Source organism: Euleptes europaea, chromosome 3 (assembly GCF_029931775.1).
Source record: "Euleptes europaea isolate rEulEur1 chromosome 3, rEulEur1.hap1, whole genome shotgun sequence".
Classification (NCBI taxonomy): domain Eukaryota; kingdom Metazoa; phylum Chordata; class Lepidosauria; order Squamata; family Sphaerodactylidae; genus Euleptes; species Euleptes europaea.
Window position 1 is genome coordinate 86,040,149 of NC_079314.1, and position 17,854 is coordinate 86,058,002.

At 44.4% G+C, this 17,854-nt stretch overlaps 3 protein-coding genes across 3 annotated transcripts in view; 1 reads left to right on the forward strand and 2 right to left on the reverse strand.

Annotated features, from left to right (window-relative positions):
* Positions 1 to 937: 937 nt before the first annotated feature.
* Positions 938 to 4,071, forward strand: CYREN (cell cycle regulator of NHEJ). The gene is made up of 4 exons (XM_056847511.1): positions 938 to 948; positions 1,800 to 1,923; positions 3,275 to 3,341; positions 3,782 to 4,071. Exons 2-4 carry the CDS (start codon positions 1,802 to 1,804, stop codon positions 4,019 to 4,021), a joined length of 429 nt encoding a protein of 142 aa, XP_056703489.1. The 5' UTR covers positions 938 to 948; positions 1,800 to 1,801; the 3' UTR covers positions 4,022 to 4,071.
* A 3,059-nt stretch (positions 4,072 to 7,130) lies between these two features.
* Positions 7,131 to 7,772, reverse strand: TMEM140 (transmembrane protein 140; the record flags this gene model as incomplete). Its single annotated transcript, XM_056846533.1, has 1 exon — positions 7,131 to 7,772. A coding segment is annotated over one exon (642 nt), but the record flags the coding sequence as incomplete, so codon positions are not given.
* A 79-nt stretch (positions 7,773 to 7,851) lies between these two features.
* The window catches only part of AGBL3 (AGBL carboxypeptidase 3), a 54,242-nt gene continuing 44,239 nt past the window's right edge, over positions 7,852 to 17,854 (reverse strand). The window contains exons 16-17 of the mRNA XM_056846534.1: positions 8,737 to 8,859; positions 7,852 to 7,922 (exon numbers count right to left, since the gene is read on the reverse strand). Coding sequence (XP_056702512.1) covers positions 7,852 to 7,922; positions 8,737 to 8,859 — 194 coding nt within the window. The remainder of the gene's footprint in view (positions 7,923 to 8,736; positions 8,860 to 17,854) is intronic.

A 17,854-nucleotide genomic window follows, 5' to 3' on the forward strand; every position in this document is an offset into this window, starting at 1 on the left:
TTTAAGGAGACACACAGAAGGCTTTCATGGGCTAGATCACAGGGAGGGAGGCTGCATTGGGCTAAAGATCTTAGCAGCCAGCACGTTTAGCATTATGAATTTAAAAGTGCATCTGCATTCTCTGTAATAGAAACAGAGTTGGAAGGGACCTCAAGGGTCATCTAGTCCAGCCCCCTGAGCAATGCAGGAAGTTCACACAGCTACTCCCCCAGATAGGAGGAAAATAAATAAGCAAGCCAAGGTGCAGCCTTGACAGTTACACCTTCCAGACCCTTCTTGCCTTTCCATACAAGATCTGGGTAGAGAAGCCTGAGAGAAATGTTCCTCTCTCCCCCTTTTCTCTTTTTATCGAAAAGTCAGATGAAGAGTTCTGGAGAAACAGGAAGGCTGCACAGAACGTGTGGTTTTGGCTGGTGTTATTTTATGCCGGAATAAATTCCGTTGTCTTTAAAGCGCCGCTGCTGGACTCCTGCTTAATTCTGCTTCAGCAGACTAAAGCGGCACGCGCGCTGGAATGGCTGTATACCACCCTGTGCGAACCCTGAGATGCGTCTCTTGCGATCCATCGTTACAGTACAGAGAGAATTTAAACGCTGCATTCGTGCCTTCGGCGCCCCCGCTGGCTGCCATAGAGCGAGCCGATTGGAGGGCGGGGAATACTAGAGATGCCTCTCTATTGGCCCAGCCGCCTGAAAGCTTCGCTTGCGAGCCAATCGAGACAGAGCGAGGTGCAGCCAGTTGGCTTCCTTGTGCGGGAAAGGCGCTCCTTAGTATCTGTCTATGGCTTGGCTCTCTTCCGGCCTCCAGGCTCAGGTTATGTTTTATCCGCCGCCTCTCTGAGCCTGGCGTTTGCGCGGCGGAGGCTTTGAGGCCTTCTTGACGTCCTCGTTTGGGGCCTCCTGCAAAGGAATGAGCGGGCGGTGCTAAGGCTCTGGATTTACGGACGAAGTAAGTAACGAAGTAAGGTGTGGTGGTTTTTTGTCGGTTGCGAGGTTTCTTGCTGGCAAGGGTTAAAGAGCCAAACAACAACACCCCTCCCATAGGTCTCCCGTGTGTTTAAATGCCCCTAACCAGCAGAAATTGTACAAATAATGATAAGTTGTTACATTTCTTCTTCCTAGTTCTTAAAAAAGCAAGAATATAACTTATGCAGTGTTTCGTTACAGTGCTTTGAAAGCATCATGGCCTGTACTCAGCGTGTAAGCAAGCTACGTATGGTTAAACTTTGGGAAGTCAGATAAACTCTGTCCATCCTCTGCTTCTGTGGTGAAGACACACAGCCTCTGTCTATAAACACTGCAGGTAAGCTTGCCAGGTCCCTCTTCACCACCAGCGGGAGGTTTTTTGGGGTGGAGCCTGAGGAGGGTGGGGTTCGGGGAGGGACTTCAATGCCATAGAGTCCAATTGCCAAAGCAGCCATTTTCTCCAGGTGAACTGATCTCTATCTGCTGGAGATCAGTTGTAATAGCAGGAGATCGTCTGCCACTACCTGGAGGTTGGCCACCCTAACTGCAAGCCAAGCAGCCTACCCAATAAAGTCCCCCATATAATACCTCACTTGTTTCTTGTTGGTCTGTAGGCCTTGCCACTCCTGCATTCGAACATGTACTGCTAGAGTAGGGATTCTAATCCATGTATTTGGGGACAGTTAATTCCCAGCTCAAATACTGATTGTGAATATGGAAAAGATGTAACCAGTCCCTGCCCTGCAATATGCCCTGATAGGCATGGCTGTACTTAGAACAACCCAGCTAAACTCTCTTTTAAGTTTCCTCCTTGTTTGTTTCTTCTTGAATGAGAGATGGGAACTTCTGAAGTAGCAAAGAAGCGGATCCTCCCAGCATGGATGACAGAGAGGATGACTGAGCCTGCGCAGAAATGGGCAGAAGTGAGGAGAAAGAGAAGGAAAAAAGTGTGGGCAAGGTAAGGGTAATTCATGTGAGTTATTTAGCCTCACTGCTTGCATGTAGGTTTGAAAATTTCCAGCAAAAACAGTCTGTATTGAACTTGTGTGAGCAGTTGCCACCACATACTGTACTAGTGACCTCCAAATGGTGGCGCTCCAGTGATACAGTACCAGTGAACTAATGGAAAAATGATAGAGTAGTAGTTAACCTGAACTAAACCATCTTTCCATTGATTACTTCCATCATCAACAGGTTTGGGAAGTACTCCCTAGCCAGAAACAAAGGTGTGGCTCTTCAGGCACTACCAAAGGACTGCTCTTCCCCTGCTAAACCAAATCAGGGGAGAAAATGTACCAACTAGTGTTAGGGGTTGGGTTTTCTTTGAAATCGTGGTGCTTGCCACTGATGAAAGTTTTGATTTCCTGTGCAATCCTAAACAGTTACTAAACCCACGTTTTTTTTTTTTTTGCCATCAAGTCACATCTGATTTTTGGTGACCCCAGTGGGGTTTTTAAGGCAAGAGACGTTCAGAGGTGGTTTGCCATTGCCTGCCTCCGCATCGCAACCCGGGGATTCCTTGGAGATCTCCCATCCAAATACTTTCCAGGGTGGACCCTGCTTAGCTTCTGAGATCTTATGAGATTAGGCTAGCCTGGGCTATCCAGGTCAGGGCTTGATAAGAGTTATACCCTTCTGAGTCTGCTTAGGATGGAATTGTTGATCTCCTCTCGACTATTAACATCCTAGTTGTTTCCATTTGTGTTTTCAGTAATTATCCTCCCACCAGTTCCTGTCTTAAAATACATGATAGTAAAGATAATGTTGGTTATCTGCTGTTTGTTTTGAACTTAATTTCAGTAACTTCACTCTTTCCAGTTCAAGGTAGTTCATCTCAGACAGCAAAAAAACGAATTTCTCTCTTTCCTCATCACAGACCTGATGTACGTTTGTGAACGTTTGGCTATGGAAAACAGGTTTAGGAGCCTATGAAGGTAAAATAAGGTTTATATGCCAAATGTTTCCCCCCCTACAATTGCAGGGCCAGGGAAAATGATTGAAAGTAGATTCTTGTTGTGCGCTGGGGTTCAGTGCAGCAGAGAATAGAATAATAATAGGAGACAGGAATGGAGCCCTAGTTAAGGACAGAGTTGGAGAGCATTAAAAACAATGAATAAATCTATTTCAGACAATCCTTACCCTTCTTTCCAAGCACTAGTTATAGTGATTATATCTGACTAGGAGAGATTGAAGAGGTAATCTGGGAAATTTAACATTCTCCCACCTGTTGCTTTGTGCTTGCAGCAGCCAAATTTTCCCTCACTCATTGCTTGCTTCAGGCTTCAGCATTTGATTTTCTCTCTCTGCAGGACTGAGACCATCTACTGTATGAATGAAGCAGAGCTGGTAGATGCAGCTCTGTGCGTTCTGGCTGAGGTGAGCATCTATTTACTTCATTTGCAGTCCTCCTTTCTCCCCAGTGGGAACCCAAAGCAGCTTACACCATTCTCATCCTGTCCCAGCCAAGGCTGCTGGCTACATGCCCTTTCCCCTTATCTGACTGTGGAGGCTGCTGCTTGTCTGAAATTCTTGCCCCAGGAGACCTTCCTCTCTGAAAACAGAGATAGCAGTGGGCCTAAGCGGTGGTAGCTCTTTTTAGTGTTCCACCTCTTTGTCAAATACAGGGCCACAGTGCTTTTCGAGGGCCAGAGAGAGAATTTTAATTTTTAAAATGGGAACCAGTATGGTATTTCGTGACTGGACAGAGCAAAGGAGAAATACCAATACTCCTTACTGGGTGTGGGAGAACTATGTAGCTCTGAGGGTTGCCCCTCACCTGCACGAACATATACATGTGTGTTTACTTTGATTGCTAGAAATGCAAGGGCAAGGAAGTGGAGATCACATCATCGGAAGATGAAGCCCAAGAGCCTCGGCAAGTAATGGCAGATCCTCAGAGGACTTCAGTGAGTGTAAGTGATGGCACAGGAGCCCAGAGCCATGGGACAGAATTCAAGACTCCAAACAAGTTGTTGGCTTCAGCCTGTAACGAGAAAACTAAATCAGATGAAGATGATGATGCTTTAAAATACGTCAGGGAGATCTTCTTTACTTAACTTCCAAACTTAATACATTTCTCTGCATTCTGGTGATTAAGGATGTTTTGAGGTATGACAGCCTTGGGGTGACAGCAGAAGGCAAGTATACAACAAGGACGCTATGTCGTAACCACATTTTTTTCCAGGTTCTTAGAGCATCCTGCTTGTTCATTGGATTTTAATAACTGAACTGTATTACTAAAGATTAATGATAGCAAAAGTTTCTTACATGCAGTCCTGCTTCTTGTTACACTGCGAGAAATAGCTGTGAGGTTTTGCTCAAGGCTCCATGCCCTGCTTCAAGCTAGAGTCTGCCCTGCCCCACCACCTATCTGTGCTGCTCCCAGCTCTACTTCTCTTACTAGGCCTTTCCGCCTTCTTTCTAAGAATGCTAGATCCCAGCCTGGAAAGCAGTGTGTTCCTTGAAGGGTTCTGAAGGGTAGAAGGAAGTTCAACCAGTATGGCTTTCTTCCTGTAGCAGAGACGGATTTGTCCCCAGCTTGATAATTATTTTAAAATAAGTTTCTCATGTAGTCTTGCAGCTTCATTTTATTCTATAGTAGAGGAGTTAGCACTTTCCCCTGGGGGTCAATATCTGATAATTTTAAATTGACTGTACCTATTATGAATACAGCAACAACAGCTGTAATTAAAGGTACTTTTATGTTCTTTAATGTTTTTATAAGGGTTTTTTAAATGCAAAAAATAAACCTGTTTTTATCAATATTGAGGTGCTTGAACATTTTTTATGTACATTGAATATTGGTCTGTATATCCAGCTAAATAGACCTTGACAATATTGTACTTTGATCAGGTGAACTGAGACACTACTTGCTAACTTTGGCACACTGAAATTGGTGCATTGCTGCAAGAGGTTTTGACCTTCAAAATGAGGCCTTTAATACTTTCTATAGGTAGAGCATATTTCATTCTGTGGCAACAATAACAAGCATGTCTTATGGAAAATGTGAGCTTGAGTGATATTTTGAGGGCTGAAGCCATGCTATCAGTGGTGCTGGGTTTTTTTTAAATTATTTTTGCTGTAGATACATTTCAACATGTGCAAGTGCATAATTTGAACAACATCCTTTACTGTGATGCAGCTCTAGGGCTAAATTTTGTTGCTTTGGCATGGAATGACTAACCTCTGCGCCTCAAATCCTTTGTTTGTTACATGCAGGTCACCTGCTTGCAGTATGAAATGGTTAAGGTACTTTTGACTTACAGCTGAAATTTGTTCTGCTTCTAAAAAGCCAAACACAGCACATCACATAAAGGTGAACAAAATTTTTATTTGAACATTTTTGTTTTGTATCTGCAATGTGACTAGGCCACTTATATTGAAACAGATTCATCTAAAGATGAAAGATGTTGCTTTGTTTCAAATTGTTAAGAAGGAAGGGAAACACGTTTCCTTCCACTATGTAGTAATAACTGCTTATCAGCATATAGGTAAATGAAGGTGGTAGCATTTATCAGTTACCAACCAAAATCAGCTGTATGCTTGGAACATAAGACTTTTATTTCAAAGGAAAGCCTTAACCAGTTCCTAACTGGGTTTGAGAAAGAACGGTCCTGCCCATATTTGCATCTCGTTACCCTATTTCTTGAACATCTTTTTGAGCCTACAGTGGGGCTCCTTTGCCTGCCATACTTTGGGGTCTTCCCATAGTCCCTAATTCCATTTGCTGCATGGTGGAAAATTTTTCCTTTAAAATGTTGGAGCAAGTATTCCAACTGACAGTGGCAGCAAAACTAGTGTGCCTAACAACAGGTCACTGCAGCGTTCTTTTGGTTTAAAAACCAGAACAACAACACAACCACATCAAGTTATAACTTATACAATATGAATTATGGCAGTCACTTGCTAAATACGGAAGTAATAGAACACTGTGCTGCTTTATCCTTTTCAAACAATCTCTGCAATGCTTGTAGTTTTGTAGCACAAGAGGAGCCCTCAAATATGTTCATTCAGCCACAGAGAAATCCCCTCTCCAGAGCTCTCGTTAGGAGAAGCAAAGAGACAGCAAGTCTCTTCTGAGCAGCTGAAAAGGTGGCTCCTGCCATTTGATACCTTTCACACACTCCCATCACAAAGGAAAGAGCATGCCAGAGGAGTGGGGGAGGAATGACAGTGATCTCAAGTAATAGCAGACTTTGGTGAGACCTGCTAGTAAAAGCTTGCCAGCATAGTCTAATGGTTTGGAGTGGTGGACTCTAATCTGGAGAACTGGGTTTGATCCTCCACATGAAGTCAGCTGGGTGGCCTTGAGCTAGTCACAGTTCTCTCAGGACTCTCAGCCCCACCTACCTCACAGGGTGTCTGTTGTGGGAAGAGGAAGGGAAGGTGATTGTCAGCTGCTTAGAGCCTCCTTAAGGTAGCAAAAAGTCAGCATATAAAAACCAACTCTTCTGGTGACTTGTGAAAGTGCAGAGATTGCCAGATCAGACACGGGCAAGCTTGAATACTTCCAAGAAAATGCCAAAATAGTTAACTGCTGTTAATTTAAAATGCACTAATATTATTCTCTGAGAGGGTATATTTTCCCTGTTCCATTTACAGTACAGATCAACATTTCTGCCCCAGAACCGCAGACAGAAATTCATATGCTGGAGTAAGATCTCTCTCCTGATGCACTCATCCTATACAATAGCAATCCCTCACACTCAGCTCATTTGGGACACAGAAGGGCAACCTGTTGAATGCACCTGCTTATCCTGCCCACCGTAGTGTTTGGTGAGCCAAACAGGATAGGCTGCTAGATGAGTGGATCTTTAACTGCAACCCAGTTTGCTTCCTCCCTGCCACTTATAAGGCAGCCATCTTTCCCCAAAGCCAGCTAAGGGAGGGAGGTGAAGGAACCGATTAATACTCGTGTAATTTTTAAACTGACAATCTTTGCAGATGGCTATTTCCCTGTGCAAAATCTGTCTTAAGTGTTGGCTTCTGCTTCATAGCAGCTGCCTTTAGAAAAGCCAAGCATCAAAGTAATTATCTCGCAGAATCACATATGCCAGAGCAGCACTCCATCTAACCTGACTCAGTGGGCTATAGACTGACGTGCAGGTCTTGCTCAAAAGGCACTTTAAACATGCTTTGTCTTTCACAAATGCACGAATTTGGTACTTAAACATACAGAATGCTCTTTACTAGAAATAGCTGTCCCGGGGGAAGCGCATCTTTGAGCCGTGCCAGGTACATGCCGATAATGATCATGTGGAGCAAAAGTAAGGCATGAGCCCCAGCTAAGGCTGCAAAAGCCTCACTAAGTTCAGAGATCTGAACCCACCTCTGAGTCTCAAAGAGAAACAAGCTGAGACCAGCGGGCAAGCTCAAAGCACAAACACCCAATACAGTACAGGCTAGTTTCCACCCATCTTTGTCTTTCAAGCACAGGGCCTGCAAGATGACAGTGGCAACATAAAGGCACAACACTGGTGTGGAATAGACACAAACTCTGGAAAAGAACAGCGCAAATTTGTTGATGCCCATCTTTTCTAAGTCCTTGGACAGAAGGCAATCCAGTTTTTCTGCTTCCTCGTTCCACAGGCAGAAGTTGTAGAAGCCAATTCTTTTGGTTGGAAGGCTGACAATATTCCCAGCTTCCCAGATGAGAGCATAAAACAGCAAAGCAATGTAACCAGTCACCAGGAACAGATTACCCATATATAACAGATATGTTTTCCACCATAGTCCTATATTGGAATTAGAGATGGCTCTTTGAAAGCAGTTCGGCACTTTCATCCTGAATTTACCTGCTAGGATGAACAGAAGATCAGTTTAAGGTATATTCCAAAACAGTCTGAATCATGATGGTCAGACACAGAAGAAGATTTTCTGTTTACAACTATTCTTGGGCAGCTTTGCTTAGGAAGACTAAGTGGGAACAGATGTTCACCCCAGAGCATATGGGTGCACCTGTGTTAGAGAGGTGTATACAACTTAGAAATATCGCAATTGACAGTGCTGTGCCATTAAAGTGATGGTGGGGTGGGGGCTTCTTTGCAATTGTTTTTCAAATTGACAGAAAACAGACCATCAGGAGGGGAATTAGGTTCTCATAATTACTGATGTCACAGCCAGGATCCAATAAGAAAACATAATATGTAACCACAGCCCATAAATCTACAATGGATTAGACAGCAGAGAGAATGATCCTGTTTTCCTGGCAACAAAAAGTTGTGGAGATGAGACTGCTGACAAACAGAATCACTCTCTTAAGAATAGGCTTGTGACTCCTATGCAGAATTGCATTTGATAAACTTAACTGCCAGGTCACATTTCCTGAAAGGTGATCATATCAGGAAGTCAACAGTGAATAGTGTTCTACAAGAGTTCTTTCACTTTCTGTTACTACAAGTACAAAGGATGCTTCAACCTACTTTACAAATGTAGGAGAAAAAACAATGCAATAAAGCAGAAGGATGGGCTGCACCACTCCAGACTGCAGGTGGGGGAGGTTCCAATTTTGGAGTACCCCTATGTAAAAAGCTCCCCACAAAACATAAATTAACTATAGCAAGTAAAGAGGGCAGAGATGCTTTCATTCCTGCTAACTTTTCTATTTGCATGGAGAGTTTGTTGTTTTTTAGTGAAAAGGCCATTCAAAGCTAGTCTGCACCTGCAGTCTGCACATTGTCTCATGACTCTGCCATTTTGATTTTAGTTACCCTACCACAGACACTAGAGATGACAAACTGTTAAAACAGTATTTAGATTAATAGACTCATACCTTTAATGGAAGCTTCTTTTGCTGTAATCCCAATGTTGGTTTCAAAGTGATGGTCCGCTTTCTTTAGTGTATCTGCTTCCTTTGTGCTACACTTTCTCGGCTTTAACTTCAGACTAATGGTATCTGATTGAAGGGAAAAAATTAACACTCTGAATCAAGTTTTACTGTGGGGGAAAAAGACACCCACCCTATACAGTGAGTCAAAAACTGAGGTAGTCTGTTAAGGGCACTGGCTTCCAAGAAGAAAATGTTTCCATAGATAAGTAAATATTGTGTAATATTACATCTACTTTCGCCAGTTGACTTTCAGTAATAAAGGAGGTATGCACCCACTGCTGAACTAGGCTGTATCTATCTACACGTTGCCTAATATTGCACTGTCATTGCGAAGTAGCAGTCATTTGCAGCTGGATTTTGCTGGGTGGACAAGACTGTCCAGGAGGCGAGAGAGCTATAGCACAACTGTGTGATGTCCAGCGATGCAGACTCAGCTCTACATGGCTGTGAAAGGGGATTAGACAGATTAATGGGAGCACTGATCTATCCATCTCAGTGGAAGCTTCCTGTTCAGAGGTAGTCTCTTTCAGTAGCAGACAGAGGAGAGCTTTTGCTACCATATTTGGCACAGCCCACCCCCCCTAAGAACTTCAAGCTGGCCACTGTTTTCTGGAGTAGATGGACCCTGGTTTGTTTTTGTGTTCTGCCAGGGTCCCTGTGATTTGCTCCAGACCATACTAGCATTTTGCACCAGCAATCGGAAAGCAGGGAGAACAGATTGGGAGGAACACTGTGGCCAGCTGTAATGTCCTAAACTGTGCTTTGGTCGGCTCTTCCTGTCTTCAGGTATAAACTTTAGGTGTAGCTAGAGATGTGCGCCCTTGGATTTGTCAACTGGGTTCAGGACTGGAGGGGCCAAGATAATCTAATATTATTTCTACCATTTATTTTGATTGTATTTTTTACTGTTTTAAGTCAGTTTGTGAAGAAAAGTGAGGAATAAATTTTCTAAGTATGTAAATTTTCCAGAAGTTTTGGAGCCCCGAGAGAGACAGCGAGAAAGACAAATAAGCATAGTGAGCAAAAATAAAAGGAAAGAAGAAAACAGGTGACAGGAAAGGTAGTTGAAAGCTCCATATATTAATTAGGAAGCCCAGGAGAGGTAGAGGAGGACTTGGCAGGACAGGAACAGGGAAAGATGAAGAAGCCAGGGCAAGATGCAGTCCAGTGGGAAGTGAGGAAGGTTGGGTAATGTGAAGGAGCATTTGAGAAATCCAAAGAAAATACACATGGAGCCCTATCCACACAACCCAGATCCAGTTATTCTTCTTGTTTCCAAGTGGCCAGGCTCTGCCTAATGGAGGATCAAAGCCTTTAGGAAAGGTCTCAAATTGTGAGAAGAACCTAAGGCAAACAAATCAGTGAAACCTGGCAAGTCCATTAAAGGGACCGGCTGTTCCCTTTGAGAAAGCTCTGCTCTATGTGCTGCTACTATTTCCCTCCCAGTAGGTGGGGATATTAACCTTTTCAGCGGTAGTGCAGGGCCTTCTAGGTGGTAGCATTGTGGAATTCATTCAAGTTCACTGAACTCAAGATGAAACCAGTTTGTCACACAGGAAGTGTAGGTAAAACTACGTAAAACTTCAGGAAAGAGGCAAAACCCCGCTTCCGTAAACCAAAAGGCTGACGGCACCGTGCAAGGAAATGGCCAGACGTGCTGGGTTTTCGGGACAGCTTTCCCAAAGCGGGCTGCCCTTGTACTGTTCCTAGCGCCATTCCGCCTCGTGCCCTCCGAGCGCACCCAAACGGGAGGAAGGCCACACAGTCAGGGAAGGAATAACGGAAACAAAAACTCCTCCCCCGCCAGCAGCGCTACGGGAAATCCCAGGCAGACAACGGTGCGAAAGGGGGGATGAGGGGGGGGGGAGCGAGGGAGAGCCGGGAACTGCTGAGGCATCAGGAAAGGCGACCGTGCCGGGGGTGGGGGTGGGGGGTGAGGGTGAGCCTCTCCAAACGAGCACCCCGAACAGCCACGAAACAACGCTTCCAAGCGGCCCCAACTCTTCTTTGTTCAAAAGTCATCAAAACATTTCACATTCTAGCTGTATCTGAAGAAGGGAGCTGTGGCTCACGAAAGCTCACACCCTGCCAGAAAATATTGTTGTTAGTCTTTAAGGTGCTCCTGGACCCTTGCTCTTTTCTACTACTCACGAAAGCTCCTACCCTGCCAGAAAATATTGTTGTCAGCCTTTAAGGGGCTACACTGGACTCTCGCCCTTTTCTACTACTGCAGACAGACTAACACGGCGACCCACAGAAAATATTTGCGTGAGTCTTTAAGGTGCTCCTGGACTCTTGCCCCTTTCCACCAAAGCATTTCAGTTCAGCATAAGCATCAGCACGAGAATAAAGGGTGGGAATCCTTACTTGCTTCCTAGCGTCGGAGACCCTTCGCCTCTCCAGCCAAGCTGTCTATTCCTCGAAGGGTTGTTTATGGCCTGGGAAAAGGGCCTGAGCCCCGGTCACGTGCAGCAGCAGCCGCCGGCGCTCCCTGGGGGGGGGTGGGGAGGCCTACTCCCCTTTCGTTTTCGCTTTCCCTTCTCTAGCAACAGCTGCAAGCGGCTTCCGGGGCTGACCTCTGCTGGCCCTCTCGAAGGACCTCGCGTGGGTGCGGAGATGGCGTCACCTGACGTTCATGACTGGGTCTGCAAATATGGGTTGCCAGGAGACCAAGGGGGCCCACCCACAACTATAAGGCTATCATTTAATTCTGTAGTAGAAAAGGGCAAGAGTCCAGTAGCACCTTAAAGACTAACAAGAATATTTTCTGGTAGGGTAGGAGTTTTCGTGAGCCGCAGCTTGAAAATCATTTAATTTTGTAGTAGAAAAGGGCAAGAGTCCAGTAGCACCTTAAAGACTAACACAAATATTTTTCTGGTAGGGTAGGAGCTTGGCCCTGGTTAGTACTTGGATGGGAGACCATAAAGAAATAGCAGGCTCACTATGCAGAGGAAGGCAGTAGCAAAACACCCCTGCTGGCCTTTTGCCTTGAAGGCCATACTGGGTTGCCATAAGTCTGTTGCAACTTAACAGCACTTTACGTACATCCACATGGATTTTTTTTGCTAAGTTTGCTTCCCGACCGGACTGCTGTTTTTAATGCCTCTGAATTTGCAGCAGCAATAAATGCAGAGAAGAGACTGCATATCTGTGTATTCGGCTAACAACGTCTTTGATGCACTAGTACGGCTATTAAGATTTACCTTTAACGCAAATACAGTATGAAAACAGTTTTCAGGAAACAGGCAGGACTCATGAGCATTGTTTTAGAGCTGTATAACAGGAAGGGGGTTCAATAGGTGCATTTGACAAGTCAGAAATGCAGTGTTTTTGACAGAGGCCATTTAATGCCTGAGGCAAGGGTTCTGTCTAATGGATTTGAGTGATCAAAAGAAGCTCAGTGAAGCAAGGTACCTTCGGCAACACAAATAATATATATTATATATACACACACACACACACATATGCAACAACTGTTCCCAGCAGCTCCAGGTCTCCCATGAAGACCCTTTACTATTGCTTCTTCTTTTATACTTTAAAGCTTGCTTCGACACAGCCTTCCAGTATGAGTATCAGCTGGCAATCATGCTGACTTTCCTTTTGTGAGATTCACAGGGACAAATGGCGAACTTGCCTGTCTATTCAAGTCATTGTGTGTTCAACTGCGGAGATTCCCCCCCACCCCCATTTTCCTTTTGTGCCATTCACAGGGATTCTAGTTAGTTTCAGCAGTGTGCGTACAAAGGAGAATCTCCCCCATTTTACTCTTGTGGATGCAACTCTGTACTCCATTTTGGGTTGTGAAATGGCCACTGGCGGGGTGGAGAGGGGGGAAAGGGAAGGGGGCAGGGTGATGTTTTTGTCAGGTCAGCACTACTGCCAATGACAATGCAGCAGTTAAAGGGGCAGGGACTCAGGCACTTCCAGATTTCTCTTTGTGATTATACTGTGCCCAAGAGGCTGTCCAGGACTTTCTTAACTACAAGCAACACCATGCATAAGGTTTTCCAATCTTGGGATATAAGAGTGTGAGACATGAGAGGGACGAACAGGGACATCCAACCTAAGCTGCGTAAGTAGCCTTAGTTTCTAGGGCTTGCACCTGACACTCGGCTATTAGGAAGGTTGAAGTCTAGGAGGAAATGATCCTGCAGTCACTTTGATGGACTCTAGCTGCCAATATGCTCTCTAAGCTAAGATAAAGTTGCCTGAGGACACCATTCACTAGTCCTCCTTAAAAGGTTCTTCCACAATGGCACTACACACAGAGACCAGAATGTATAATCAACAATGGTTGGAACAAGCCATTGCTTGTCACATACTTGTGAATGGCACAGGAACTCTGCCAGAAAGAAACATGCGGACCCTCTGCCTCAAAGAAAAACAAGATGCAGTAGAGGAATGGGCTGTGTTTGTGTCTATGTGCAGAAATATACATGGAGGAGTAGGGAATGCTGTACTTTCCTAGGTTTTTTTTTTAAACTCACTGCCTCATAGAGGTCACTTGATATACCTCAGACTCTGTGGCAAGATATCTGTATATGTTCACTATGAACTCAGGTATCTGCAAAGGCACTGCCTTGATGTCTCCCATAGCAAATTAGTCATATGAGAGCCTTCTTTGTGTGAAACCCCTCAGGAGTAATGTGAGCAGGGTAACTCAAATGGACTTGTATATTCTGGTTAGCACCAGGGAGACCTTTTAAGAAGCTCTTGATATGTTTTCCATTGGTTGGCTTCCATTTTTTAACTCCCCAGCATGCCAAGGGTATAACGGTCAACAAAGCTTTCTAGATAGGATGCTACAGTTGCCATCTCTGGATAGGGAAATTGCTCGAGATGTGGGGGTGGAGCCTGGTGGGGTTTGAGGAAGGGAGGGGCCTCAGCAGGGTATAATGCCAGAGACTCTACCCTCCAAAGCAGACATTGTCTCCAGGTAAACTGATCTTTGTATTCTGGAAAGCAGTTGTAATTTCAGGAGCTCCGAAAACCCCACCTGGAGGTTGGCAACCATACAAGATGCTGAAGATGCCCTTAAAGTCATGGTCTGAGAAATCTTCTAATTTGATGAGTTCGGGAGAGGTCAAAAGCTTGCACATTGTATTATGTTGTTTTGATCTTAATAAAAGGTATGTGTTTTATGTGAGGGCGATCTGGCTGTGACATCTGTCACCCCATTGATCGCCAGGGTTGATTCGGCTGATCTGGCTGGCTAGGCGGTTGTCCCCTACCTCCCTCACCACTCCATGTGCGTCCCTCCCGAAGCTGTGCACTCGGTGGAAGAGGATGACCATCCCAGATAGGAGTGTACCGTTCTTTGGTCAAGGGTATACGATAGCTGCACTCCCCTGCTAGAACCTCCAAACAAGAACAAGTATGTGTTTTTAAAATTTTAGCTATTCAAAAATTTCCTGCAATTTTCTAATCATGTCCCATGGGTGGTCCTGAATTTTTCTATATGTGTCCTCTTTGCACTGTTTACAGAACTTCAGCACCTCTCAATGTTTGTTTTTAAACAAAAAGTCCTTACTCCTTAAAAGCCTTTCTGCAACTCTGATCTCCTTAAGAGTCATATAATAATCTAAATGGGAATACATCAAAAGGCATATCTAATATGATGGCCTTGTGATAGATCCTGTTAGCAAAACAGCCTGAAGGCTGAACTGCAGTTTCCTTGAAGATTCCTATTGTATACTCTCTGGAAACTAGGTCTGTTGCTGTCCCTATGTTCTCCCCCGCAGAATTCATAGATGCAAGAATACACTCTTGGTGGGGTAAACATTGGAGTGTTATGGACATATAATACAGTTCAGTGTAGAAGTCATCTTAATATGCAGCACTTCTAAAATTCTGGTCATGGGGTCAGCCAGGCTTCTAGCTGGGTATGGGAAACAGTGAGATAACTAAGGTGTAAATTCATTGCGGGAACTGGGCCTGTCTTTCATGCATCAAGCATAATTACAATTTCATTGGTGGGGTTTCTTTGTAATTCGGGGGGGGGGGAATCAAATTACAGTGACCAAGTTAGAAACTATACCTAAATCTGACCTGTCCCTCAACAATGACAGGCTTGGTTACAGGATATAGAGTCCATTAATGTAAATGTTCCAATATACTAAAATACTCAGGCAATTAAGTACTAGCATAAGAAAACCTCAAGCTCAAAGCCTAATTGCATGCTGTACTTTTCCCAGGTCCACTCCTGGGTCCAGTCAACAGATGAGCGCTGGGCCTTCCATACTTGGACCCCAGTTCCCAGGTGTGTGCAAGGTCGATTAAAATCTGGATCACAGTGTCCATGGAAAGGGGGTTGAGCCTTCTCCTCAATGCTGTTTTCTCAACCTGAAAGAGCCCCAGGAAGTTGCTGTTTGATCCACTGGAGAAATGTAACATGTTTTGATAGACTACACATTAAGCTTCACCCACGGGATAAATGGCATCTCCTCTGGGCCATATGAAGTTGGAGAAATGGTGGAGTAGAAAGGCTTAAGTCCTCCCTTTCCATGTGTACTATGGTGGTGGTCAGAATTGGGCCTGACCTTGGAAGCATGTTGACCCAAACCAGGGACAGACCCAGGAAAAGTATAACATGTAACTAGGCCTTTAGGCAATAGCTCCAGAAGGATAGCTGCGTCAGTTTGATGCAGTGACAATAAACAGGATTTTTGTGCTTTTCCAGGGATTGTTGTATGTTGGTACAAAGAAAAATGTGCATGGCCTTGTATTATGTATGCCAGGGGTCCCCAACCTTTTTGAGCCTACAGGCACATTTGGAATTCTGACACGGTGAGCACAGCAAAATGGCTGCCACAGGAGGCGGAGCCAGCCACCAAATGATTGACACAGCTTAACCTCAGTAATACAATGTAGATCCTTGCACTGTGGTGGCAGCTGCTGCCAAAGCAATGTTTTTAAAAAGCTGCACAGCCAATCAAATCTCCAATAGTCTATCAGAAGCCTTGCTGGGCAAAAAGACCCATCTGGCCCCACCCACTTCCTAAAAAAACTTGGCGGGCCCCAGAAAAGGTGTTGGCGGATGGCCAGGCACCACGCTGGGGTCCCCTGATGTATGCATGATCTGACACAATATGTAACAGCACAACCAAGCCTATGGCAAACTGGGATCTCTTGAAGGCATTCGTTTCACTTGTCTTTCAGATTTATATAAACCACACATTCTGATTTTCCCCTTTGCCAGCAGGTATGACCCATTCCACACATTTGTCTAAGGGCCCAACTAATATGATAAGAGTAGAAGCATGTGGGTTCTGTTCACGTTTAAAGTGGTGGTGTGGCTTATTTTTATGTAAAAAGAGCATATAGGAGAGGAAACTGAACACTCCCCCTCTCCCTGCCTCACTCTGTTGTGCTGTTGCTAGAAGCACCTTTCTCCTCGGTCCAGTTTAATTCCACTGCTGAAGCTGAGATGGGCTGAGAAGAAAAGGCTTCAAGCAATGGAATACAGTGAGGCAAAAAGTGAGGGACCTGGGCGCTCTTTCTTGCATGAAACACAGACTCTCCTCACTCCCGCTTTATATTCAAATAAGGCAGTCATGTCTAGTTAGGCTTTAAGTGACTTTCTTAAGAGAAGCCAAGATTTTAACACTGATTCTCCTTTCAAAGTCAGAATGGATCAGAACCTATTAGGAAAGATTTTCCTCAACTTATTCCAAGAAACCCAAGTGCCCCAGTTCCTCCCTCTTCAGTTATCCATTTTGTTAAAACAACATAACCTTAATTCATAATTTGACCTTTCCCCTCTGAAATTTGCCAACAATAAAACATTAAAATAAATCCATTCATATTTCAGTGTTGTTTTTATCTGTCACAGAAGCCTCTGTGGGTGGTGTCCAGCTATATTTGTATCCTGTGTTCCAAAAGCCTGTTCCAGCATAACTCCTCGGCCCTGAAAACACTTTTCTGCATTGTCCAAACACCACATACAAAGCCATCTGCCTCCGAAGATTGTCCTTCATCTATATATAGTCTTATGGCTATATGCTTTGCCATATTTGGTACCCAGAAATTGTATCAGTTCCTAAGCATGAAAGGAAATCCTCTCAGTGGATGAAAGGTCTTGTGTTGGGGGCCTACGATTCAGGCACTCACTTTTGATTCTCTTGGGGAAAAACTTGCTTTCACTGTGGCACAAAAGGGTTTTGGGGGGCATTTTTTGTCTGGTGTTTAGTAGAGACGTAGAATGGGATGTTTCACTATCTTCACAGTGCTTCAATAAGATTGTCTTGTTAGCTTCCTTTTCAGTTGACAGGGTAGCCAGACGTGGTCTGCACAGATAAACAGAGTAAGTTAATCATGTCACGAATTCCCAAACTGTGAGAGGATTATTTATCCTGACCACTTGCAGCCTATGTGTATGAGCTAATCCAGTCATTGTTTGCTGCTGGTAATTCCAAATTGCCCAATACAAAATAATTTAAATCATTCCCTTTCTGAGCTTCAATGAACAAGTATGCAAATAACTGTCTGTTACTACTAAGAGCCTTACCTGTGTTATAAAAGATTTGGACTCAACCTGTTTCATCAACTGTGTTGAAGTGTGTTAAGGCATCTTCTTAGTCTGTTTGGGGTTTTTGCTGCAACAGGATAACACAGCTACACCTCTGAAACAGGTTGAGTCCATGGAAATTTACAATATAATAAATCTTTTATAATGCCACCCTAAAGCAGAGTTACACCATTTTAAGTCCATTGATTCTGCTTAGGATGGTACTTAGTGTTTAGAATCATAGAGTTGGAAGGGACCACCAGGGTCATCTAGTCCAACCCCCTGCACAATGCAGGAAATTAACAACTAACTCTCCCCACATCCCCAGTGACCCCAACCCTCCCCCGGCCATGCAGAATCTCACAATCAAAGAACTCCCAACAGATGGCCATCTAGCCTCTGCTTAAAGACCTCCAAAGATGGGGACTCCACCACCCTCCGAGGCAGCACATTGCACCGTCGAACAGCCCTCACCGTCAGAAAGTTCTTCCTAATGTTTAGGTGGAATCGCTTTTCTATTAGTTTAAATCCATTACTCCGTGTCCTAGTCTCTGG

Bases quoted from the DNA above. Each gene is read 5' to 3' on its own strand.
- CYREN (XM_056847511.1), top strand. From the start codon at position 1,802: ATGGGAACTTCTGAAGTAGCAAAGAAGCGGATCCTCCCAGCATGGATG. The intron at 1,924-3,274 runs GTAAGGGTAATT...CTCTCTCTGCAG, and splicing joins AGGAAAAAAGTGTGGGCAAG to GACTGAGACCATCTACTGTA. The intron at 3,342-3,781 runs GTGAGCATCTAT...TTTGATTGCTAG, and splicing joins CTCTGTGCGTTCTGGCTGAG to AAATGCAAGGGCAAGGAAGT.